This window comes from Parasteatoda tepidariorum, chromosome 11 (genome assembly GCF_982258835.1).
Source record: "Parasteatoda tepidariorum strain Cologne lab strain chromosome 11, Ptep-v5.0, whole genome shotgun sequence".
Classification (NCBI taxonomy): Eukaryota; Metazoa; Arthropoda; class Arachnida; order Araneae; family Theridiidae; genus Parasteatoda; species Parasteatoda tepidariorum.
In genome coordinates, this window is record NC_141765.1 from 78,691,933 (window position 1) to 78,715,299 (window position 23,367).

General features: G+C 27.4%; 1 protein-coding gene across 4 annotated transcripts in view; it reads right to left on the reverse strand.

Moving 5' to 3' along the window:
* Nucleotides 1-5,087: 5,087 nt before the first annotated feature.
* Nucleotides 5,088-23,367, reverse strand: part of LOC107451509 (dyslexia-associated protein KIAA0319-like protein) — a 153,884-nt gene continuing 135,604 nt past the window's right edge. For 3 of the 4 annotated variants that reach the window (XM_016067634.4, XM_016067638.5, XM_016067635.4), the window contains 7 exons: nt 22,784-22,878; nt 18,291-18,436; nt 18,042-18,164; nt 11,912-12,002; nt 9,667-9,761; nt 9,456-9,594; nt 5,088-5,993 (listed from right to left, as the gene is read on the reverse strand). In XM_016067634.4, coding sequence (XP_015923120.2) covers nt 9,461-9,594; nt 9,667-9,761; nt 11,912-12,002; nt 18,042-18,164; nt 18,291-18,436; nt 22,784-22,878 — 684 coding nt within the window. In that variant the 3' untranslated portion in view covers nt 5,088-5,993; nt 9,456-9,460. The remainder of the gene's footprint in view (nt 5,994-9,455; nt 9,595-9,666; nt 9,762-11,911; nt 12,003-18,041; nt 18,165-18,290; nt 18,437-22,783; nt 22,879-23,367) is intronic. The other variant, XM_016067636.4, reaches the window with a different exon arrangement.

The following is a 23,367-nucleotide window of genomic DNA, read 5'->3' on the forward strand; positions in this document are numbered from 1 at the left end:
AAATAACATTTTACAAAAAAATCCTGGCTACAGACCTATACTATCCTTTTATTAGTGGTATTTGAAAATCAATAAATTTTTTACTATCAATAATGTATACCACTGTAATTTAATCAAATGTCCACCAATAATTGGTAAATTTATTTTTGTTAAATAAATAGCAAATCAAATTCAGCACTGTTATCTATGAAAAGGAATATTTGGATTTCAGAATATTTGGCGAAATGCAAGTAACAAAAACTCGTTATAGGAAAAGAAGTTACAAAAACTCAATAAAGGATAGTATTTAAATAGTAAAATCATGAAAAAAATATTATATATATTACATTCCACAAAAAATCCTGGCTTAAGGCCCTGTATACATAGATCGATTTATCAATTTATTGATGGTATTTAACCTTTTGAATTTTTTAATGAATATTTCAATTGTATTTTGAAAATGGTACAATTTAAAATTCTTTAAGATAAAGAAAATTCATTTATTGTAAGTTGGAAAAACTGTGTTGAGTTCCATTGATAATAATAATGTATGCCAGTACCAAATGAAATTGGTCAATCATTTGCAAAGCTTTGAACCAGTAAATGGACATGAATACATGTTAAGCTTTCATACCCACAAAAAATGCACTAAAAACCTTATATATTAGAATAATATTAATGAGCAACCAATATAAATAAAAAAGTTTTTTTTTGTTGAAAAAATGTAAAATAAACTATTTTAGGTACTTTAGAAATGCAGATTTTCTGCTTAACAATTTTAATAAAAGCATAAAATTCATTACATCGTAAAATATGTTACTGAAATAAGGTAACCACATTCAGAAGAGAAAAATCATTGTTTAGTTAAAAGCTGTAAAACGATTTAGTCAAATTTTTATGGTAATAAACTTATAATACATTCTCAAATTTTAAAATATAGTTGGAATGCACAAACTGATTTATAAGAATGGATCATATAAAGTGACTAGGTAAAATGTAAAAGAACACTGTAGAAATTTTGTCGCCAGATCAGAATATTAAATTATTGTGGAATCAACCAAGATGAAATCATTGGGTTCGCCATCAACCAGACTTGACTCAAGAAAACTTCAGAAGACAATATTACGAAATAGAAAAAGGATCTTCGAGTAGGTTTGCTTACTTGGGCTTTAATATCAACGGAATTGGTATAACAGAATAAGAAAACTCAGCGAAAAGCGATTGAAGCCGAAAAGAACAAAAAGAGAACAAGCCAAAAATAAAACCTAAACATTATCATTTACTAATTCAAAGTCCATGAACAAAAGACCAAAATATGTGAGAAGATGCAAAGAATGGTTTGAAGAAAAAATAAGTTGGTTGTCATTTTCTTCGAGTCCTGTAAGGGAGAAACAAAAGTCATCAGATTCCCAAAAACCAGATCATTGAAGTGGAGTGTGAAGCTGCTTGCTGTCTGTGAAAATGTGTTCTATCTAGTGGTAATGAGATTTTACTAAACATCACGAATGGAAAACGTACAATTGTACATTTTTATTCGGATTCATAACTTTCCATAAACCTGTTACTTAAAAAAAAATAATAAAAAACATCTAAATGGCGAATTTCCCAGAATTGGTTAGATGGCACTAGATTTTTTATTAGATGTCTAATAACCTTATAAGAATATTAAATTTTTTAAGGACACAAAGTATAAAATATAATTGTGAAGTAATAAATATAAAAGAGTAAATTTCAAAGAAGCTATAATACACTTAAAAATAAATGTAATTGAGATACTTGAGTAAAATGTACCTAAACTCTTTAGAAATATTTGTATATAATAAAAATATTTAATTATCAAATTATAAAATCAACTATCGGGTAAAATAAATGATGGTTCAATCAATGAGAATACATACACATTTGAAGATCAAGAGGGAAGAACGGTTTATGCCATAAAAGCTGATTCCGAGAAAAATGAAATTTCAAGGTTCTGATTATTGATTTATTACAACATTATTAATTTATTATAGTAATCCTCAAAAAGAAACAGATGGCTATTAAATCATCATTTTCGTGAAAAATGGACATGAACTGTTCTTCCCTCTCTATCTTCATTTATTGGTTTGCTGTTTATCACAAGTTTACGACACACATATTTAAAAATATGAATGAAATGAGTAAAATTAATTTGGAAAGGATATTTATCAAAACAAAAATTATTTCTTAAAAAAACAGGCTGGAAGAAGTTTACATATAGAATATTTGTAATATTAATTAAAAATAAAGAAAAATTTAAGGAAAAACTATCAAGTATTTCAGATTACATTTAACATATTCTACAAACACTTAAGGCATGAATTTTGTGCACAAAACATTAATTCTCCAATTTTTTCACATTTTTAGTGTACTAAACTATGTACAGAAAATAATAAATAGACCTCTCACAAAGGCCAAAAATAAGCAACTGCTTTTTCTTCTATTCCTTCATAAAAATCATAGCTTCATAAAAATTTTTAATATTTCAATAATAATTGTATTTATAAAATTTAACTAATTATAAACTTAAGTTTTAATAGCACCTTTTAAAAATAAAATAAATCAAGTACTTTGTCTCAGAAATGTAGATCAATCAGATAAGCAAGGAAATGGAGGTGCTATGTAGTTGTTACAGAGAATGTGTGTGTGGTGAAGAGCAGTTCTGATAATAGCGTCATAATAATAACAAACATAAAGAACAGTTTTGATGCTACTGAAATAAAATATATAAGAGGGAAGGTATTTTATTGCAGCTGAACATAGGAAACATAAAAGCTTTCCTCCCAAAAATTTGTAAACTTAAACTTTAGATATATAGATTTTAGATAAATAGATTTAAGTTGCATAAGAATGTACACAGTAATTATAATTAGCTGCATGTTATATAAAAAAATCCAAGTGATTTAATACATGACTTTAATCGAGATTTAAATTGGCAAGTCTTGGTGATTTTCAAATTGAGGTAAAACAAATTGCTATGGGTGATTGATTAACACCCTCTTTATGAATCAAGATGTACAAATAAATAAATCACAAAAAATAAAAGCAGACAAAAAGTATGAAAAAATAAATTAGCAGAAAAATCACACACATGACATAAGTTTAAGAAAATATAGCTAATTACAGCAATAAAAAGCTATCTACTGCAACTGATAATGTTGTAGTATGTGGAGATTAAAAACAGTTAGACATAAAAAAGGGAAGTTATACTGGGAGTTATTCAAAAGGGCAAAATGATGTGATCTTTAATCTATATCTGGTTTAAATTATGAAGTATTTATAGAATTGAGAAATTTGAAGAATAAAATTAAAGGGGGAAAATATACAGTATTTATTATTTAAAAAAAGTAAATTATTCATAAAATTATTGATAAATAAATAATTTGATTTCATTGCTTTTTGTTTTGGAAATAAACGCATATTACATGATTTTAAAATGCAGAACAGTAATTACTATGATAAAAATGTAAAAAAATTTAAAATTTTTAATATCCTGAATACGACGCCCGGTGGCTGAGCAGTAGCGCCTCGCGCTGTCTTGCCACAGGTCCCTGGTTCAATCCTCGAGCCGGGCAAGGTCAACTCAGCCTTTCATCCCTTCAGTGGGTCAATAAATGAGTACCAAGCATGCTTGGGAACTAAACACTGGGGGTTCTGCGTTTGGCTGACCACCTGACTGGAACATCTGCTCCTACACCCCAGAGCCCAAGAAAATTGAGATGGGCAAGCCCAAGGTCAAGAGAACTGAGATGAGCACAGTAGGCCTTGGCCCTCTATGAGCTGTCGTGCCACTGAGTTTAGTTTTTTTTTAAGTTTAGAATGCATAGCATAGTTTTAAAAAATACATAACAAATTATTTATTTTATTACTATAACATTAGATAATCCATTCCATGAGATTGTGATTTAATTTAAGCTGAGAACACACAGAAACATAGTTCAACAAACTAAATATTTAATAATACAAAGTATTATTAACTTGCTAATTATTAAGATGGAGCAAAAAAAAGTATTTGATAATTCAAAAACACTACCTCTCTATAGTTGCATGTGGACTGGTATATCAATCGCGAATTTTTTCAGGATTTTTATGCACCATCTTCATTTTCCACAAAAGCCTTTAAATTTCAAAATTTTTGAAAGACAATGAATTTTTATAAATTTTTTCAAATCTCTTACCATTCAAAAATTGCGTATTGAATGAAATATTGCTAGAGATGAAATATTGGTTATCATAATTTTACTATCACATTTTTCTTTTCTGTAATATTCTTGAATATTGCAATTTTTATTATATATTTCTGCACCACTGTGATTCGTTTCAGATTTACTTTCATAATAAAAATATTAGCACCAGAAGAAAAACTTCCTACACATTTACCACAAACATTGAGGTTGTGAAAAAGCAAGGAAAGTTTGCCCTAAAGAGCCAGATTTCTTTACAACCAGCAAACTGTAATATGAATAGGTATTGGCTTCATTGATTTGCAAATTTCTGAACAGTTAATGGCAAAAAATGGAAAGACAGAAAACAAATCTAGCTTTAGGTGGAGCACAACTTTCCAAATTTCAAGAAAACAAGCAAACTTAAAACATTTTGGCTGCAAAATAAAATAAAAAAGCGAATTCTCAAAACTCTGAATTCGAAGTCAAAGAAGTACTAGAAATCTCAGGTTCTTTACTGCTTTCAATCTCAGTGACGTCCCTAACTAGAATTACACATGGAAGGTTTGCTAGAATTCTGGATAGACCTGGAAACAATGTTTTATGTTTCTTATTCCTTGAATTTTGTTACCAAGGTCTTTCATGTTTTATGTTGCTAAGTTCATGTTCAATATTCCAAATAAGAACAGCATTAACACTTAGTTTGGTCATGAGCTCAGTTGAGTGCGAGAATCAAAACGTATCACCTATATTAGTTTTATTTCGATTTCATCAAACAAGTTCTGATTGTGAATATAAATTTAATACGCATAGTTATTGATTTTTGTTAAAATGATGAACTCACACAACATAAAATATGCTTGATTGATTTAAAAGTTAAAATACTAAATTATGTTTTCCATAAGATAGTAGTAGTTTTAATTAGGATTTTTTTTTCTTAAATTGGTGTTTACTTTTTAATGCTTTTTTTTAAAAATTTTACTTATTTATTTATTCTTCAGTTTGGCAAAAGCTATTAAGCAAAAGCTTAAAAGAGTTTTTAGTATAAATTTTAATGCATTTGTTATAAATTATATAACAAAATGACAATTATCAATCACAAAATATACAACTTTTGAAAGATAGTTCTTTTCAATTATGGAAATCTCTTTTTTCGCTCATTCTCACTAATTAAAGCCAAGATTTTGTGTATTCAAATTAACAGTAAAATGTGAATATTGAATAAGCTTCATGAGGGACCTTAAAACCCCTTTGCTAATTTATCCCCCATTTTAAAAGGGTTCTAGAGCCCAAGGTTTCATTAGATGAGACTAGAATATGCCTTAAACATACCCAGAAGGTGTGTTAATCAAAATAAAATTCAAAAATATTTATAAATTTATTTTTGTATTTATCTCACAGAAAATTTTTCTTTTAAATAATTTTCATCTTAATTAGAGAATGAGAACAGCAAATATCACTCTAACTATATACAGTAAAAAAAAAATATCACATAAAATAATGTGGAAATTTTCAATTGAACCACATACATAATTTAACACAGCAGTTAACATACATATAATTTTATCTAACAAAAATAGCTATAAAATTATTGAAACATTAAATCAAAGTGTGTTTGCATAGCCATAAGAAAAATGAAAACAAGAAATATTGCTAACATACATAATGAGCATTTACAAAAAAAGCCTGATGGAATGGAAAGTTTAGGAACCTTATCAGTTTCCAACAATATTCATGACTTAAAAGTACGACACTATAACAAAACTGCTTGTGTAGTAAGCACATCACAGCTGTGTACTGTGTAACTGCATAAAAGGACACAAGAACAGCGACCTAAACAAAAATACCATTTTTTTAACAATTCAAAATGAAATTTTATAAAATAGCACATAAAAATACAAAATAAAAAAATAATACAAGAGTGTTAGTATTAGATTTGTCAAAAGGAAATGTCCTGTACCCATGTGACAATAGTTTGAGAACAACTTTCTGAGCTATATAGACCTCAATATACAGTTTAAATAAGCTCAAAATATATTTAAGCTTAATGAAATTTTTTTTAAATAATTAATAATACGAAAAAGTTTAATATCTATTTATTTAAAAATATTTGTTTAAATTACATATTAAAGATTTTTTATTGATAAATATTATTTTATTAAAGTATTATTTGAGTTGTATAGTCCATTAGTTGAACTACAAAATCAATGTTTTGCTCATCAAAAGGGTCAATCCAAGATTTCTTGCAGGGCTCTCTTGTTCCAGACATTTTGTATAAAATAATATAGATAATTGTAAAAAGTATTTTCTCAAAAACTAAGGTTGGAGTTTAACTAAGTTTAAAGGCTTGACGGACGTACAATAAATTACAAACGGAAAATAATGTTTTTGAGCACCATATGAAAAAAAATTGAAACCATTAAAAAATTATGAACATTTGTTATATATATCTGAATATGTTGATACTTAAAATAAATATTGAACCTAATGAATCACTATATATGACTATGTATAATGAATATACCCAATAAATTAGTAGAGAGTAAAGCAGTTCTGTCGCGAGGGGGTATACACACAAAAAAAAAACATTCCGCGATATTTCAGGCAATCGAATTGGTTTTAATGTTTTTTAATCCGTCTTTACTATGGGTTTGAAAAATTTCATTAATGTTTTTGTTTTGCCATCATTTAAGCATTTGTTTATACCACTTAATATTTATACTTTTGATAAAGATTGGACTTTTTTTAAAGGGATTCGAAAAATTTGTATTTAGTGCAGGCATTACCGGACATCCTGTAAAATATTAAGGCATTTTTAAGGTTATAGAAAAAATAAAGTATAGTAAGACAAAAAAAAAAAAAAATTTTTTTTTTTATTTTATAAAAATGTTCATATGCCTATAAATATTTAATCTAGGCTTACGAAACTTGGTGTAATTATTTTATATAATAACCAAAATAATTTTCAAAAGTAACAAATGTATTGCTCTAGTTTTTGGCATAGGGTGTCCAAAACAATTTGCTTGTAATTTATTGTCAGTCCCTCAAACCTCTAAGAACTTTTAATTTCATTGATATTAAGGAGAAATTACATAATTTAAAAACTTTTACAATATAAATGATTCTCTAATATTTTGGAATGATTCTCTAATATTATGAATAATATTTTGGAGAAACAACATTTTATACAGTATAGAATGTCTCATATGAGTCTTTCTAAAATAATTCATAGCTTAAAGCTAAATATAGATTCTCTTATTAATTTTAAGACATAGACATCGTTTTTTTCTCAAAGAGCCATAAAAAGTCAAGATTCCAATTAAAAGATTATTTTCTGAACTTAAAGAGTAATGATTCTTGGAAATATGCTCTTTATGAAAATCCCAGAAACTCTGGACAGTTGAATGGCGTTATCTGTTAAAACGAATCAAGATGGTTACATTTTCCCCTTTGGATAACGTTCAATTACACTGAAGATTTTCCAGCAACCCTTTTTCATGATCCCTGTATAAAAGACAGGGCACACCAATTTTGTGTGGATTTTTCATCATGCAACTGCTAGTAAAACTACGGCCCGAATGGCCAAATCCCATGACCCTGATAATGGAAACTTGTTCATTAAAGAATTTATCATAAGATGCTAAATGAAACCTAAAAAAAAAAAAAAAAAAAACTATTTTTGTGTCATTTATATGAATTTTTAAAAAAAAAATTAAGATTATAGTATCTTAATATATATAGACACATAGAAAAATGAGCAGTTAGCTATAATTTTAAGTATTACTTTTTGTCCATCTACAAACGTTTTTCTTAGAATTTCTATATTTGATAACAAAAATTGAATTTCAATTTTAAAAAATATAAATATGCATACTAAAAGAAAGTCAGCCGGAAGTCTAAGGGAATATAACTTAAAAATTTATAAAAAATTTTAAAAAATCAAGTAATTTAATTTAAAAATACCACTGTTAATTGCAAAAATGTGTAAACATAAAATTTTTTTTAATGTGTGACTCAAAGCTTTAAAGACCAAATTAAAAAAGCATACATTAAGGTATAAACATGCCCTAAAAAGTGAGTATCATTAACCTCACTTAAGTGTTAGGTCACAAAACGTGACATGACAGAGAACTTTCATATTATGTAAAAAAATTATAGGGATGCTGTTGCCTAATCAAGATCAGGATAGAAATGTGTGCCAAAAACTGCATTTTTCACTAACTGATGAAACATTACTTAGAAAAGAAGAAATGCCTCATGGAAACAGTCATGTTGATAACTAGACATGAGTATTCTAATAATAATGCAGAAAAAGAATGTTGTGGTGTTGTTGTTTACTTTAGAAAAACCACTTTAATCATAGTCACATTAAACTTTTAATGAAATGACCTGGATAGACCTTGAACCTTGTTATTTTCTTTCTTCTTGCTTATAAAAACATTTTTCATATCAGCCTCTTAAAGATCACAGATATTTTTACTTATCTTAATAATTTATAAATCTTATGACATTTACAAATTTTAACTTTGTAGAGTTGAATAATGTTTTTCTAATCATCACAATTTGATTTTATAATACAGAAGCATAATATCCAAAAAATCTTGACCTTTTAATGCATAACACCATAATGTAAAACTCAGTTTTGGCAATAAATTGTATCATGTTTTATTATAGTAGACATATTTTAAATTCCATAAAGATGAATTATTGATTTTAAATACTACTTCCAATCATGGGGGAGGGGATAAAAATACATGAACCTTAAAAATTATGTGTACTGAAACTATGTTTTGCTATGTATTTTCAAATAAAGTTTTACATTTACTTTAAAAAAAAGCTCAGCTCAGAGTTATATGGTGACGGGATCATTCAGTAATTGTGAATTTAAATAGGTAATAGAAGTATGGAATGAGAAAACAAAAGTTAGATGACGACTAAAAGTTTAAATTATAGTCTAATAAATAAGTAATCTCAGACTATCATGCAGTCAGATTAGACCTATGAAACAATAGTAAATGTAGTAAAAGGTAAAATAAGAAGGTAAAATCTATAACAGAAAATTTTTGACCTAGAGAAATAGGAAACAGTCAATTCTATATGTTGTAGCTCGATAATCCTATTAAACGTTAAAGAGTAGTAAATTATGTGTAAAAGAACAATATGAATTTAAAATGTTTTTTTATGTACACAAAAATATTTATGTATGAATTTAACAAAGATTGCAGCAATTATTTATAAAAGTAATCAATATTTGAAGTTAGTTTAAAAAGTTATTTAAATATGAAGATACTGTACCTTATTTAGGCAGTTATATTGTGAGAATCTCTATTTACACCGTTCAAAATACCATTTGATTTCACACTTAGAGGCAAACTTTGTGACTCAAATATAGCATCAGATTCAGAATCCGATATCATTAGACTGTTTTTTTGGCCTAAAAATTATTCAAAGATTTTATAAATTAAACTAGGAATACAGATAAGACAGCAATTTCAATAATACTTACTTTGAGGAAAAAATTTTTCTCTCTCTCTTTCCCTGTCATTAAAATCATCTAGCAAAGTATAACGATGACGCTTCTTGGGTCTTCGAAATCTCATCCTTAAGAAAAAATTTATTTAAAATTAAAATGTGAGATACAAAGAACAAAATAAACACAGAAACCGATTTATACGAGAGCAAACATTTTTAAGGAATAACCAGTAAAAAGAAACTAACACAATGATTTACGCGAAATGCAACAATTATCTGTTTATCACAATGATTCAAGTTAATTTGCTTGCATACTTTTTTTTTGTAAAATGTAATATTACTGAAAATGAAATCATGTTATTATTATAATCAATAAAAAAAATCATTTTTCACTTAGAAGTTTCTTCTCAACAGATAATTGTTTGGATACTTCATATAACACATTATGACAATACTACAAATCTTATCTGATCTATTATTAAACAGAAAGCTCATATAACAACTTCAATTTAATTAAAACATATTTATTTTCAAAAGTTATCTGCCACATTAGTGATAATATCTGCTAAAGTTTAAAAACTTTAAGAATAAATAAATCAATAAACATATTTTTGTAATTTTTTAAAAAAATTTAAATATTCTTCAGATAAGAACGTAAAAAAATGTTACCATTGCATTTGTAGCAAATTATAAACAAATTATTGTAAATTATACTTAAAAGCTTATAACAATGAAATTTTCTGACTTATCGAAAGCTTTTAACTTTTTTACTGATACATATTTTTCTAAATTTATCGCAACCAATGTTGTCAGTATAAAATTATTTTTCTAAGAAATAAGAAGTAAAAAAGAAAATTTGATCAAAATTGGCCGTAACTTTAAACTTTTCTTAGTTCACAATATCATCAATTTCAAAATAGTTACAGCTAACACTGCCATGAAACTGAAAAAACGTAAGTGCTTCACGATTGATTCCAAGAAAAGTGGCTTGACAACTTTTCTCCTTCTATTGCTAAAGCTATGAACGCTAAAATAGAATTTCAAAAAACTGATAAAACAAAATTTAGTTTTGAAAAAAAATTTTTTTTGCAATATGTAGCTTACCATATAAAGATGCCAAATCTATAATCTCAATTTTGAATTTTTTGTTACTTATGTTGATTTATCAATTGCACGGCAGAATAGTGCATACTGTTGTCTAAAATTTAAGGTACAACCTGCTTCAGGTGAAATGAATGAATATAGAAACAAGAATATACATTAAACAGTTTTTAATGCACCATATAGGAATACACAATGAACTTATGGCAATGTTTTCCCTAAGCATTTTTAAAAGGGTGGCCTGCCCTGCCTGCTCTTTGATTCTTAGAAATGCGCCATTCTTGTCTCTTTTGCAAAAATACTCCTAAAAACACTTCCCTTTTATTTTAGTTTTTCAGAAAAAGGTTGCTTTCTTAACCATTTGTTTTAAGGAAAATTCTAAAGAAAAAACTTTCACACCTTATGAAACATGATCTGTGGTCTCCACAATAGTCTCCACATAACTCTTAAACAACCTGTGTTAAGGTTTGTACATATTAATAGTTTGGATTAATTTAGATTTATAAATAGCATGATTTCGAAGGGGTCTGATTTATTTAGTTACTGATAACTATTTAATTTTAATTCCTAATTTCATTCCTTCATTTTAGTAAGATTTTTCTTATGTTGTCAAGTTGTATACTTTAGTCACGCAAATTATGAAACTCTAATGGTATTAAATTTTTTATTTTTTCTTCCAATAATTTGGATTAAATTTTTCGAAAATATTATACAAGTAGATCAGATTGTTAAACAAGGTTGAGATTTCTTTTGGAAAGAGTAAATTTTTTTTATTTATCCAAGTCACTGAAAAAAACAGAAACTAAAATCTAAAAATGACTAGTGCAATTATTTAGCATTTAGTATTAGCGTAAATTTAAACACATAAAACTTAATACAGTACAGAAAGAATTGAAAGGTTCCCTTTATATTTATTCTTTTAAAAAAATAACTGTTTTCTTATTTTACTTTTATACAAAGTATTATGATCTATTTAACCTATTATAATTTATGTGTATATTATTTTTTAGTTTACATACAGCACTAAAAAATTAATTCCCTGGTTCGATAATAATTACCCACTGGAAAAATGGTTAAATAAATTTTTAAAAAAATATATAATTGAATGTTAATCCATAAAATAGTAATAATTATGATTCTGACACAGAAAATAAGCCAAAAAGCATAAAATTCCATACCTAGAGAAGCAACAAACAACACTCCAAAGTATTCCAGCTAATGTTACAATAATTGTAAAAGACACTATAATTACATATAAAATGCTCCAATCTGTAAAAATCAAAATAGTTATCTAAAAATGCTGCAACAAATTATCATATCACTAATCCATAGTAATCAAAAAGTAAGGAAGGCAAAACTTTTAAAAAAGAGGTGCACACAGCAGGTACACATTTGTCACACAGCCTTTTGTATGCAAACAGTAATGTTCTGGGTACTAATTTTTTATCAGTAAACTTAGTTATATATTTGTAGATAATTAAATACTTTTAAATATTAGAATTCGTTCAAAAATTAAAAAATGACTTTAAAAAATTCTATTTTATCAAAAATAGATTTATTAAAAAAAATGTAAACATTAAAGAAAAGAAATATTTTTTTTATCACATCACTCCATACTAAAGTTAAGTTTAAAATAAATTCTAAGGATAAAAAAACTGCAATGCTCACAAAATGAAAGTATGTAAATGAAAAAAATCATTCAAGCAAAATTTAAAGCAAAACACAAACAGCCAGCAGTTTAAAAATTCCCGTTTTCATCAACTTTTCAAATGTCTTATGTTGCAATCATAGAGTTGAAATACTGGGTAGAGAGAGTAGAATAACCCCCGACCCGTGGACAAGATAAAGTCACGTGACTGTAGCCCAAACTTGCCGTACACTGAGACCGCTTCGATTCCCGTCCATTCGTTTAGCATTGCGATCGTCTGTTGCAATTAACTGTCTGTCTTTTTAATTCGGAAATAAGAATTGTACAAAAGTCCTGAGCATTTTGGTGCATGGAGAAGTTTTCTAGGGACTGTCCGATAACTTTTTACAAGAAAGGGCGACATTTTTTTTCACTTTTTCTATTTTAAAATTGATTTTAAAATTTTTCCGATACTCAGTCATGCTCTGATAATCATATTTTATTTGCTTTAATAATCAATTACCCTCGTTTTTGCTCACTTTTTTTGCATTTAACATAAGTTTTTATTGTTTCTTAAACTTTAAACTTAGAATGTTTAAGTATATTTCAATATATATTCTATTTTTAGCTGAAATAGCTGCAAAGCTTTGTTGGCTTCCTTGGCGAGATACTTTAGCGCCAAGGAACAGTTGAATAAACTTTCGGTTTTGTTTTAGTTCTCTTTAAATGTCGATATCATTTCTGTATATTCTAAAGATTTTGTATATCTTTACCTCTTGATTACTAAAACCCAATATTTATCTTGTTCTAAAATGTTTCCTTTAAATATATATATTTAAATAAAAAATATGGTACATAAGAAGTTGCGTTTTTTAAATTACATAGGAATGCTTAAAAACCAAATTATTTGTATATTCTTATATGTTTGATGAATAATTAAATTCTATGAAATAATTTTAGTATTTAAATATAAAATAGTGTATAGTAGTTTTAGTGTTAATTTTTAATAAAATTTTATAATTCTGTTACTATACATAAAGTGAATACAAATTATGTACTATTTAGAAAATAAATTAAGGTATATTTAATATAATCATTAAGTACTTGTTTATCTTCTTTTTATTTAAAAATAGTTGCTTTATTGGAAATACTTTATTTTACTAGTATATTAAAGCGTAGAATTAGTTTGATTTAGTGCAACAAATTTAGAAAACATAACATAGAAGTGGATAAGTTGTATAGGAGTAAATTAGTGCAGTAAATTAGCGCATGTTATGCATTGGTATGGAATAAACTGCTCAGACGGCCAAGGCTAACAGCTGGCTGTGGTGCAAAGATTTAGCATCGTGAACCTTTCTTGTAAAATTTCAACTGTTTTTACCTTTATCTAGATTGTATATATTTAATTTGCAGCTGGCTAAAAGATATAGTTTTAAATGCACTTACTATTTTTAAGAAAATTACATTTTTTATGGATGGGCATTGTAATTTTCTTAATGTCCATAAAATGATTATGGTTCTTTTATTTGTAAAGTAAAATATTTTTAACTGCTACTTTTTAAGATACTGGTTTTCTACATAAAAATTATTAAATATACATTGACCTATAATAGTTGCATAAATTTACCTCATAAAAAGTTGCATAAATTGCAATTTCTATCACAAATAAAAGTAAGATATTTTAATTATAAGTTCGTCATTAGTTTCAATCTACATTTAGTACAAAGTAAAAATTCTAATTGCTTTCTCTTTTATTTAAGTATTTTTTGTTTAAATTTCGAAAGCTTTTCTACTAGTCTCTTTGTGTGTACAATTTAAACTTCCTAGTAATTTATGGAATTAGATTGTACATGAAATACAAAGTAAAATTTCTAATTAAACTCTTTTATTATTTTCTTTGATTAGTTTAATGCTTTTAATCTTATATTTTTCTCTATTCGGAGCTGAAAACTTTTATATTAGAATAAATATTTTATTTCATATTTAGACAAATTGTTGAGTATTAAGTTAAAATGCAACAGCAGCTTATTTTTGAAAATATCTATTTTAAGTGTCAGGAAAAAAAGAAGTCAAAATTCTAAATTAATAATGTAAATAATCTTTATTGTATAAATAATTTAATGTATTCAATATATAAATAAAATTCTAAACGTAATTAAATTTAATCAAAAATATGTTTTCTAACTAATCTGTTCTACTAAAAACGGGTTTTATTTTCCCCGAAGCTATTTTTCCTGAAATTTGATATTACTTCTCGAGCAGTCTCTTGGTGAGCATAAATAAAAATGATAAAAGTGTTGCAACATTAACGTTATTTCTAAGCATCGAACTTTTTTCAGACAATCTGTTTAATTTTACAATTTGTTTTATCTAACAGTGATAAAACTTTTAAAACGTAAAGATTAAATTAATTTTTTAAACGAACTTGTGTTTCATTAAAAAAGAAGGGCAACATTTTCAAATTCACATTTTAAGCCCTGGTAGATTTAAAAAAAATCCTGATTTTTGTATCGAAGTTATTATTTTCTTTAAAAAAAAATAACAATAGTTATTACAATATATATTAGTAATTTTTTTTTTAAAATAGGTCTTTGCAATAAAAACATTTAAAAAAAAAATTTCTGAATATAGTAATAAATATAAGTGATGCAGAATATCGTTTTTTATTTTTATATAATGAATAAATTTTAAGGAATAGTGTTAAGGGTACAGACGAGAACTACTGAATTTTTTTAAATAAAGGCAGTACTTTAATTAAAAATTATTTGTTAAGAGAAAAAAAACTCCTCATGTTTTAAAAACCCATTTAATAATATTAAAGAAATATGATTAACGAAAATATTTTTTTTCTCTCTTTCAAATGCTCCGATTATTTGCGCATCGGTAATATCGAAATAAAGCTGTTTAAAAACTTGTCTTTCAAATGCTCCGATTATTTGCGCATCGGTAATATCGAAATAAAGCTGTTTAAAAACTTAGTGCGCCAACATTTGTGATACTGCGCCAAGTATTGCACTCTTTCCATCACGTGATTGTAACTCTTTGCTTGCTATCTGTGGCGTGTCTTTTCGGAAGGAATAAAGCGGACTTGGTTCCTCTACCTACTATATCAACTCTATGGTTGCAATAGTTTGATTTTAAATACCTCATGCAAATGCATTGCCTTAACTGACTAAAAAGGATGGATTTACGATGAAATTTGCACAAAGAAATTATATCAAAATGTAGTTATTTAAATGCACGATTTGAAACTTGCATGATGTATTAATATCGTAGTGAAAATAATGGGATTGTCAAAATCATGGAAATAATTACCAAAAAACGATTTAAAAAATTACATTTACGAAGAAATCAGCATGAATAAAGCACTCAAATCTTAAATCAATAAACTGATTTTTTAAATGCTCGAGTTAAAATTTACATGACACAAAAAAAAACTAACGCAATTTTTAAGACCACATGAGAATGCATAACAAAAACCGCTGAAAAAAAAGATTAAAAAGTAACTTTGATTTACCATGAAATTGGCACAAATAAAGTGCATCAAAAAGTGGTTATTTAATTGTATGATTTGAAAATAGGGTGCAGGATTTGAAATTGCCTTAAAAAATAATCTATAATTTACCATAAAATCGACACAAAAAAAGTGCATTAAAAATTATTATTTAAAAGCATGTTTCAACTTTGGGATTAATAATATCGTATTGAAAATATTAAGATTTTCAAAACTAAGTGACTGCCGATAAATAATTAAGAATTTATGATGAAATCGATACAAATGCAGCACATCAAAAAGTGCTTAATAAAATGTGCAATTCATAACTCACAAGTTGGAATATTGCATTAAAGTCACATGGAAATTGGCAGTTTGCCGACAATAACGATTGAAATGACACTTGGATTTATGATGAATTTGGTAAGCGAAAAGCTAGCCAAAAAGTGATTACTCAAATTTAAAATTCGCGTATCCTAATATCATATTAGAAATATTAGGCTTTTTAAAAGCATGAGGAATTCTATAGCAATAACAACTGAAAAAAAGAATAAAAAAAACAATATAGATTTACTATTAGAATTTGTGCAAATCAAGCTCATGAAAAAGTGATGACTGAAATGCGCAGTTCAAAATTTGCGAAATTTTTTTATTCAAAATAATTCCCCCCCCCCCGGTTTTAAAGGCTTATGCCGGCTGCACATCGACAGTCCCTACCCTACTTTAGAGGGGCTGATTTTTTTAATTCCAGCCCACTCACAAACAAGAATAATTTTTTTTATCCGGTTGGATTTTGTCGGTTATGTTTATAAAAACTATGATACTTATCAAAACACTGATTAACAAAAATTTCATTGTTGCCAAAGGCAAAACTTTTTAATTACCCAAAACTATTAAAACACTTTCAAAAAGGATCAAAACTAATTTTTAAGCTCAAAAATATCCCTTGCTTTATTTGTTCAGTACAAACTAATGTTGATGTCAATTGCTCCGCTTTATGTATAAGATTTTATAAAGTAAAGTAGAGAAAAAAAACTGAAGTTCAAGAATTTTGCTTTACTTTTCAAATGGTTTAAAAGTCTCACTGCAAGATAAATTGGGCAAATATAGCTTTTTAATCCAGATTTAAATTATTTACACGTGGACAAAACTGGATAAATCTCTCCCTCACTGACTCATCATTATTATCCCACCTTCCATGAAAGCTAAAATTTCTGACCTTCATGAGATAAATAGAAAAAAATAAATTTTCACTTTTACATTTTGTAAACGCTATTTGACACATTTTTACCTAGAAAAGTCTCAAATTTGGATCATGTGTTCTTGATAGCAAAAAATAAAAAAATTGAAGCTACATTTCAATATTTGTAATATCTGGGTAATTAGCTTAATTTAGAGTAATATTAAATACTATGTTTTTACCAAAACAGAAATCTAAAACTTGTACCGCGCATTCTTTATCAGATAAAGAAAAACTGAAGTTTTCATTTTGATATTTTGTAACTGTTAAGGCAGTTAGTCTAAATGCTAAATAACACAGTTTTATTAAGGCAGAAGTCTCAAATTTGGATTTTATTCTCCAAATATATTAATTATGTATTTGCAAAATATTACTATATATATAGATATATATGAGGAAAGTAAAAGCTTAGAATGGCGGCAACTAGTTAGTGGTTCAAATTGGGCAGAATTATATGCAGCTTCCATTATTTGATTCACCTGCTAACCACCGTTGGGTGATGCATGCTAAAGAGGGGGTTAGTGGCTGACAGTTGACCCCTGTTGTAGGGGATTGTACAGGCTGCCCGGACACATCCGTGCTATATTGGGTAATGGCAGACAGTTGTGGACTGCTTGTTTTGACTGATAGCAATGACAAATTTCTCAGATTAGTTTCAGAAGAATTGATTTTACTGGGTAAGAACAAACATACGCTATACTAATATAATTATTCAATCCCATAATGGTTTTTTGCTTAGCTTAATAATTATATTTAAAGAAGATAATTAGGAATATTCTTCTAAAATTTAAAAAAATTATTTCTTAATAGGCACACATTTTTTTAAAACCAATTTGTGAATGGCTTTATGCTATTAGTAAAAATGAAATAAAACAAAACTGATACATAACAAGGCATTAAAAAAAAAGAAAAGAAAAAGAGAACCGGAAGTATAAAAATATTACTCACCACAATTACTTTCTTTATCACCAAAGTTGTAACGAAAAATATCTTGCATCCAGAAAGCTTCACAAACACAATGTTTTGTATATTGATCACAGCTACCATGCCCAGAACATTTGTTTTGGCAAACTAATAGAATTAATTTTTTTTAGCAATATGCATACAAATATTACTATAATGCAGTTTTTACATTACATGTCTTAAACAAATTAATTTTCATTAAAGTCACAAAAATGTATTTAAAATTTAACATACCCACTGTATCAATAGATAATACTTGAACATCCAATAAAGAACTGTCAGTGCGAAGCTTCTTTTTAAGACGAGCTACAACATCTACACCAGTTATAAGGCCACTGTTTAAATTTGAAATTCTCTCCACCGTGAAAATTAAAATCACCCTTTAAATTCAATAATGCATATTATAAATATATATCTCATAATTTTATATATATATATACAGTAGAGAGCTGATTATCCGGAAGGATCGGGATCGTCACTATTCCGGATAACTGATTTTTCCGGTTTTCTGAATCGCTACAAAATGCAGTTTTTTTTATTGTTTATCAAACCCGACCAAAAAAAATAATTTAGAAACAGTTTTAAAAAGAAAAAGTACTTAAAGAGATTTCTAAGAATCAAAGAAGACAAATAAAATTATTTGTTTTAACTCTCCTGCCCTAAGATAAGATGCTCCTGTCATAACTACCAGCTTCTCATGTGAGAAGCTGGTAGTTATGAATCCCCTTGCTTAAGGGACAGATGATAAGAAAACAGATGTTCAATGAGTCACCCTTTCTCACTGAGCTTTGATTGAAAAGAAAACAACTATAAAGTAGGGGGTGACGAAGGGAATGATTGATGATATTTAGTACAAGACTCTTACACCTCCTGACAGTGTAGGGAACTAATGATTATTTTTAAAATGATGGTAAAGTAAATATCTTTTAAATAAGAAAGAAAAATCCTAAAATCTTACAAGGAGAAATTTTTTTTATTTTTAAAATGGCCGGAAAATATATCAAATTTCGTTCAGGTTATTTCAGGGTTCCCCCTCAGTTTTTTAAAAAAATTCAAGGACTTTTCAAGGACCTAAAATCAAATTTTTCAAGGATCTATTCAGTATTATTGTTATATGCTAAAGTACATGTCAACCAGATTTTACAATCTCGTACGTAGAAGCAGAAATTGTATATTTTTAAATCACAATACTTATTTGACAACAAAAAAAAATATTTATTAAATTTATCAGCTAATTATACAAATGGTTGATGGTTACATTGTTGTTTCAAATCACTTTGAAATATTCGAATTGAAAAAAAAAATGAAAAAAACTCCAATTGACATAGGATACTAGCCAGCATTTAAAACTAGCATCAGTTAAACTTTTCATGAAAAATTTAATGAAGTGAATTAGAATTAATGAAACTGAATGAATGTATAATGCATATTACATTAAACAAGCATAGTAAATAATTAATAAAGTTTGTGTAATTGCACAGTTATTGAAATATAAATACTTTTTTTTTAATATGTTAGATCAAATTTTAGGTTACAGGAAATGCATATAATTAGATAAATTATCAAAATATATCCATTTAACATATCTGTTTAAATTTTAATATCAAATTTTCTATTTTGTTACTTCAGAATATCACTAATGTATTCTGAACATAATAAAATCTATTGTAGAACAATATTTTACAGATTGCTAACTAAGATTTACTGAGCTTTATTTTCTTTAAAATATATCCATAAAATGTGAAGCGTGATTTTTAAAATTTTGTGAATATGTGTAATTTTTAAATCGCATTTATACGAGTCTAGATATACTATATGATGCCTGGTGGCTGAGTGATAGCGCTTCACACTCCCATGCAGCAGGTCCTGGGTTTGATCCTCAGGCTGGACAAGGTTGACTCTGCCTTTCATCCCTTCAGTGGATCGATAAATGAGTACCAAACATGCTTGGGAACAAAACGCTGGAGGTTTCACGTTTGGCTGACCACCTAACCGGAATGTCTGTTCCTGCACCCCAGAGTCCAAGGTCAAGAAAACTGAGATGGGCACACTAGGCCTTGGCCCTCTATGGGCTGTCGCGCCACTGAGTTTAGTATAGTTTCAGATATACTATATGCAAATCAAAATTATAAGAAAAGTGACGTAAGTCACGAAGATAGCGTAAATCACGTATCATCACAATGTGTGATTTATAAATTGAATTGGGGCGCATGTTTCTTAACTCGGAATATAAATAGCAAATTATACAAAATGCACGAACTAACAAGACATAAATCACAATGTGAGATACATAAATCACTTTAATGTGAATTCTGTTGCGTGATTAGCTAATAGTTTTCATGTGAATAGTAATCATTATGATGCAAATTGCAATTTGTGATTCGAAGGTGCTTAAAATAGAACAGCTATGTGTGATTCTTAAATCATTTTGATGAGAATTGTGGGTGGTAATTCTTAAATCTCTTCTTAAATCTCTTTTGTGAATCGCAATGCATGATTCTGAAATAACTTAAATACATATCATGTTATATATTTCAGGAATAACTTTAATTGAAATCATGCATGTGATAGATAAATCACTCAATGTGAATCATGATGTGTGATTTATAGAATACCTTAATATGAATTCTGATAAGTAATTTGCAAATCACTTCAAAGTAATATTCGATATGTGACTCATTAATCACTTACAGTTAAACCGCAATTCATAGAACATTTTATATGAATTCCGATCCGTAAATCAAGAGTTAGTTTAATGTGAATCACGATGTTTATACATAATCAATGAAACCTGTAGAGCTAAAATTTTTTTTTATTAGCAGTAAAAACTAAATTTAAAAATTTGATTATAAATGATAAAAAATTAGTTATCCTTCGCACGTAAATTAAAAGAACAAATAGGATAACAATATTAACCTGTCGTAATAATGAAGTTAACACACTGAACATATTTCTAAATCAATTAAACACTACATATCATTCGAAAACTATGACTACAAAACCTAAAATTTGCTAGAAATTTCAGCTTTCAAAACATCAGAGAGAGGAACAATAATCTGGTCTAAAAAATCTAGGAGAGAAAAGTTTTGCATCTTCTTTAACCCCCTTTCACTTCAAACAGTAAAAATTGCATCAATCAGAATCTCTATAATTTTCCTTTGAACTTATTCATTATTTTGTTACTACTTTTCCGTAAGAAAAATTAGTAGTATTTTAATTAAAAAAAAAAAAAAATCAAGTACTTTTCAAGTACCCTATGGCAGAATTCAATAACTTTTCAGGGCCCTGATTTTTTTCAACCAAATTCAAGGACTTTCAAGTACTGTGGTACTGTGGGAACCCTGTTATTTGGTTTTCCGGTTTTCTGGATAGGAGGTTCTGTACTGTATATATTAAGATTTTTCAGAGTTTATTGTCCTCTTTTTTACATCATAGAAACAGTCTTATTCTTTTACTAACAAAATTCAAAATTTGAATATTATATCTTGAATATATCCTGCTAATATAAAATTAAAAAGTAAGCATTGTAAAGTTAGTTGTAAAAAGAAACACTGAGAGACATAGTAAGGATGAGCAAAATAATTTCCAAATAAACTGAAATTATATTGATAATTTTGTGATACATGAATTATTTACAGATTTTTTGATGAATGACAGTAAAACAAAACATGTGCAAAAGCATAGACTCGACTGTGGAAGTCACTACACCTTACTTTATGGTAAGTATCTGTTACAAGAACTTGAATATGAGCAAAATATTATAAAAGTTTCAGCTTCATATTAATATATTCAGTGAAATTGACCAATTGAGTGCTATACAGCAGAAATTAATGAACAATATATTGATTTAAGGCATTCCTTTTTACATCAAAAACATATATATGTTGTAGTTGAGTAATTGTATATTTCTATGAATGTCTGTATTTTGTAGGTTCACAAATGATTAACTAATTGTGCATAGCTATATATATGTTTTATATCTATCTAAGTTTGTTTTAAAGGAAATAATAATGATACACTAACAGTAAATCATAGTGCATCTATGCATGTATCATAAAGAACTTCATATCAGTGAATAAAATGTTTATTACTTAATTTTAGTACAAAAATCCTGTAATTATTGTATTGAATGCATTTTAATTATGTTTGTATAACATCCATTGTATATGCATCAGCTGGAGGTTATCTCTGCTAACTCTTCCTGTTGGGGAGAGAGGGGATCTTGAAATAAGAAACCATTTTCCCCCCCTCTGAGGTACTTTTTTTTTCTTTCTGTGACATCTTTTCTACCATTATTATAGATAATGCCAAGCCTACAAATCTTCAATTGAAGTGATAAGTTAGTGAGATATTGCAGTTGAAATGTAAACACCCTACAAGTAGGTTGTTCGCGTTAACCTTTTTTTTTGTTTGTTTGGATACTGATCCACTGGATAACTATTTTTGTTATTGGAATGTTCTTTTCAACAAGTTTATTATGTTTTGAAAAATAATTGTTTTAATTTTAGGGGACTTGTGACTCATTTTCACAAGCCTTATTCAAGCTAAAGATTGTTTTTGGATAATACAGCAAATCTACTTTCAGCAAGGCACTCCGCTTTATATTAGCAAAATCTTCCAGCCAGTTCAATTAGCTTGATCAGTCAGTACAAAAAAAACTTTTGAATGATCAAAAATGCATTTAAGTGTTACTTATAATTTTAGATATTTAAACATTCTTCACTTACCTTCTAGAATGGCGGTCTGAATCTAACTTTATTAAATTAACTTTAATAGGATCTGCTTCATGCAATAATATTTCAAGTTGCCGCAATAAAGTATCCTGTAATAGAGATTGATTAATTAGATTTAAATTAGATTTGAAACAAATTATGATTTTGAGCTAAATATTATTGTATCTTTAAATAAAAATATGAATATAAACCTACAGGCTCTTAAAAAAGTTCATTTGATGAATAAACAATTTCATGGACATTAAAATTTTTAATCGGTTTTAAATATTTAATTTCTTCTTTCAAGAAAAAAAACATGATATTCAAAGACAATATTTAAGTAATAAATTATTTTAATAAATTCTTTTGAAAGTGTTAGATAGTTTAGAGAATAGTATCCTATTACCAGATAAGATAAAGTTTAAATTTATTAGACAAATTTTACAGAGCCAACTGGACCACCATACCAAAACTGGGCTCAGTTTTCTTGGGCTCTTGGGCAAGAGCCCTCCCCCCCAGAGCCCAAGAAAACTGAGATGAGCACAGCAGGCCTTGGCTTTCAATGTGCTGTCGTGCCACGGAATTCAGTTCTTTTTTTT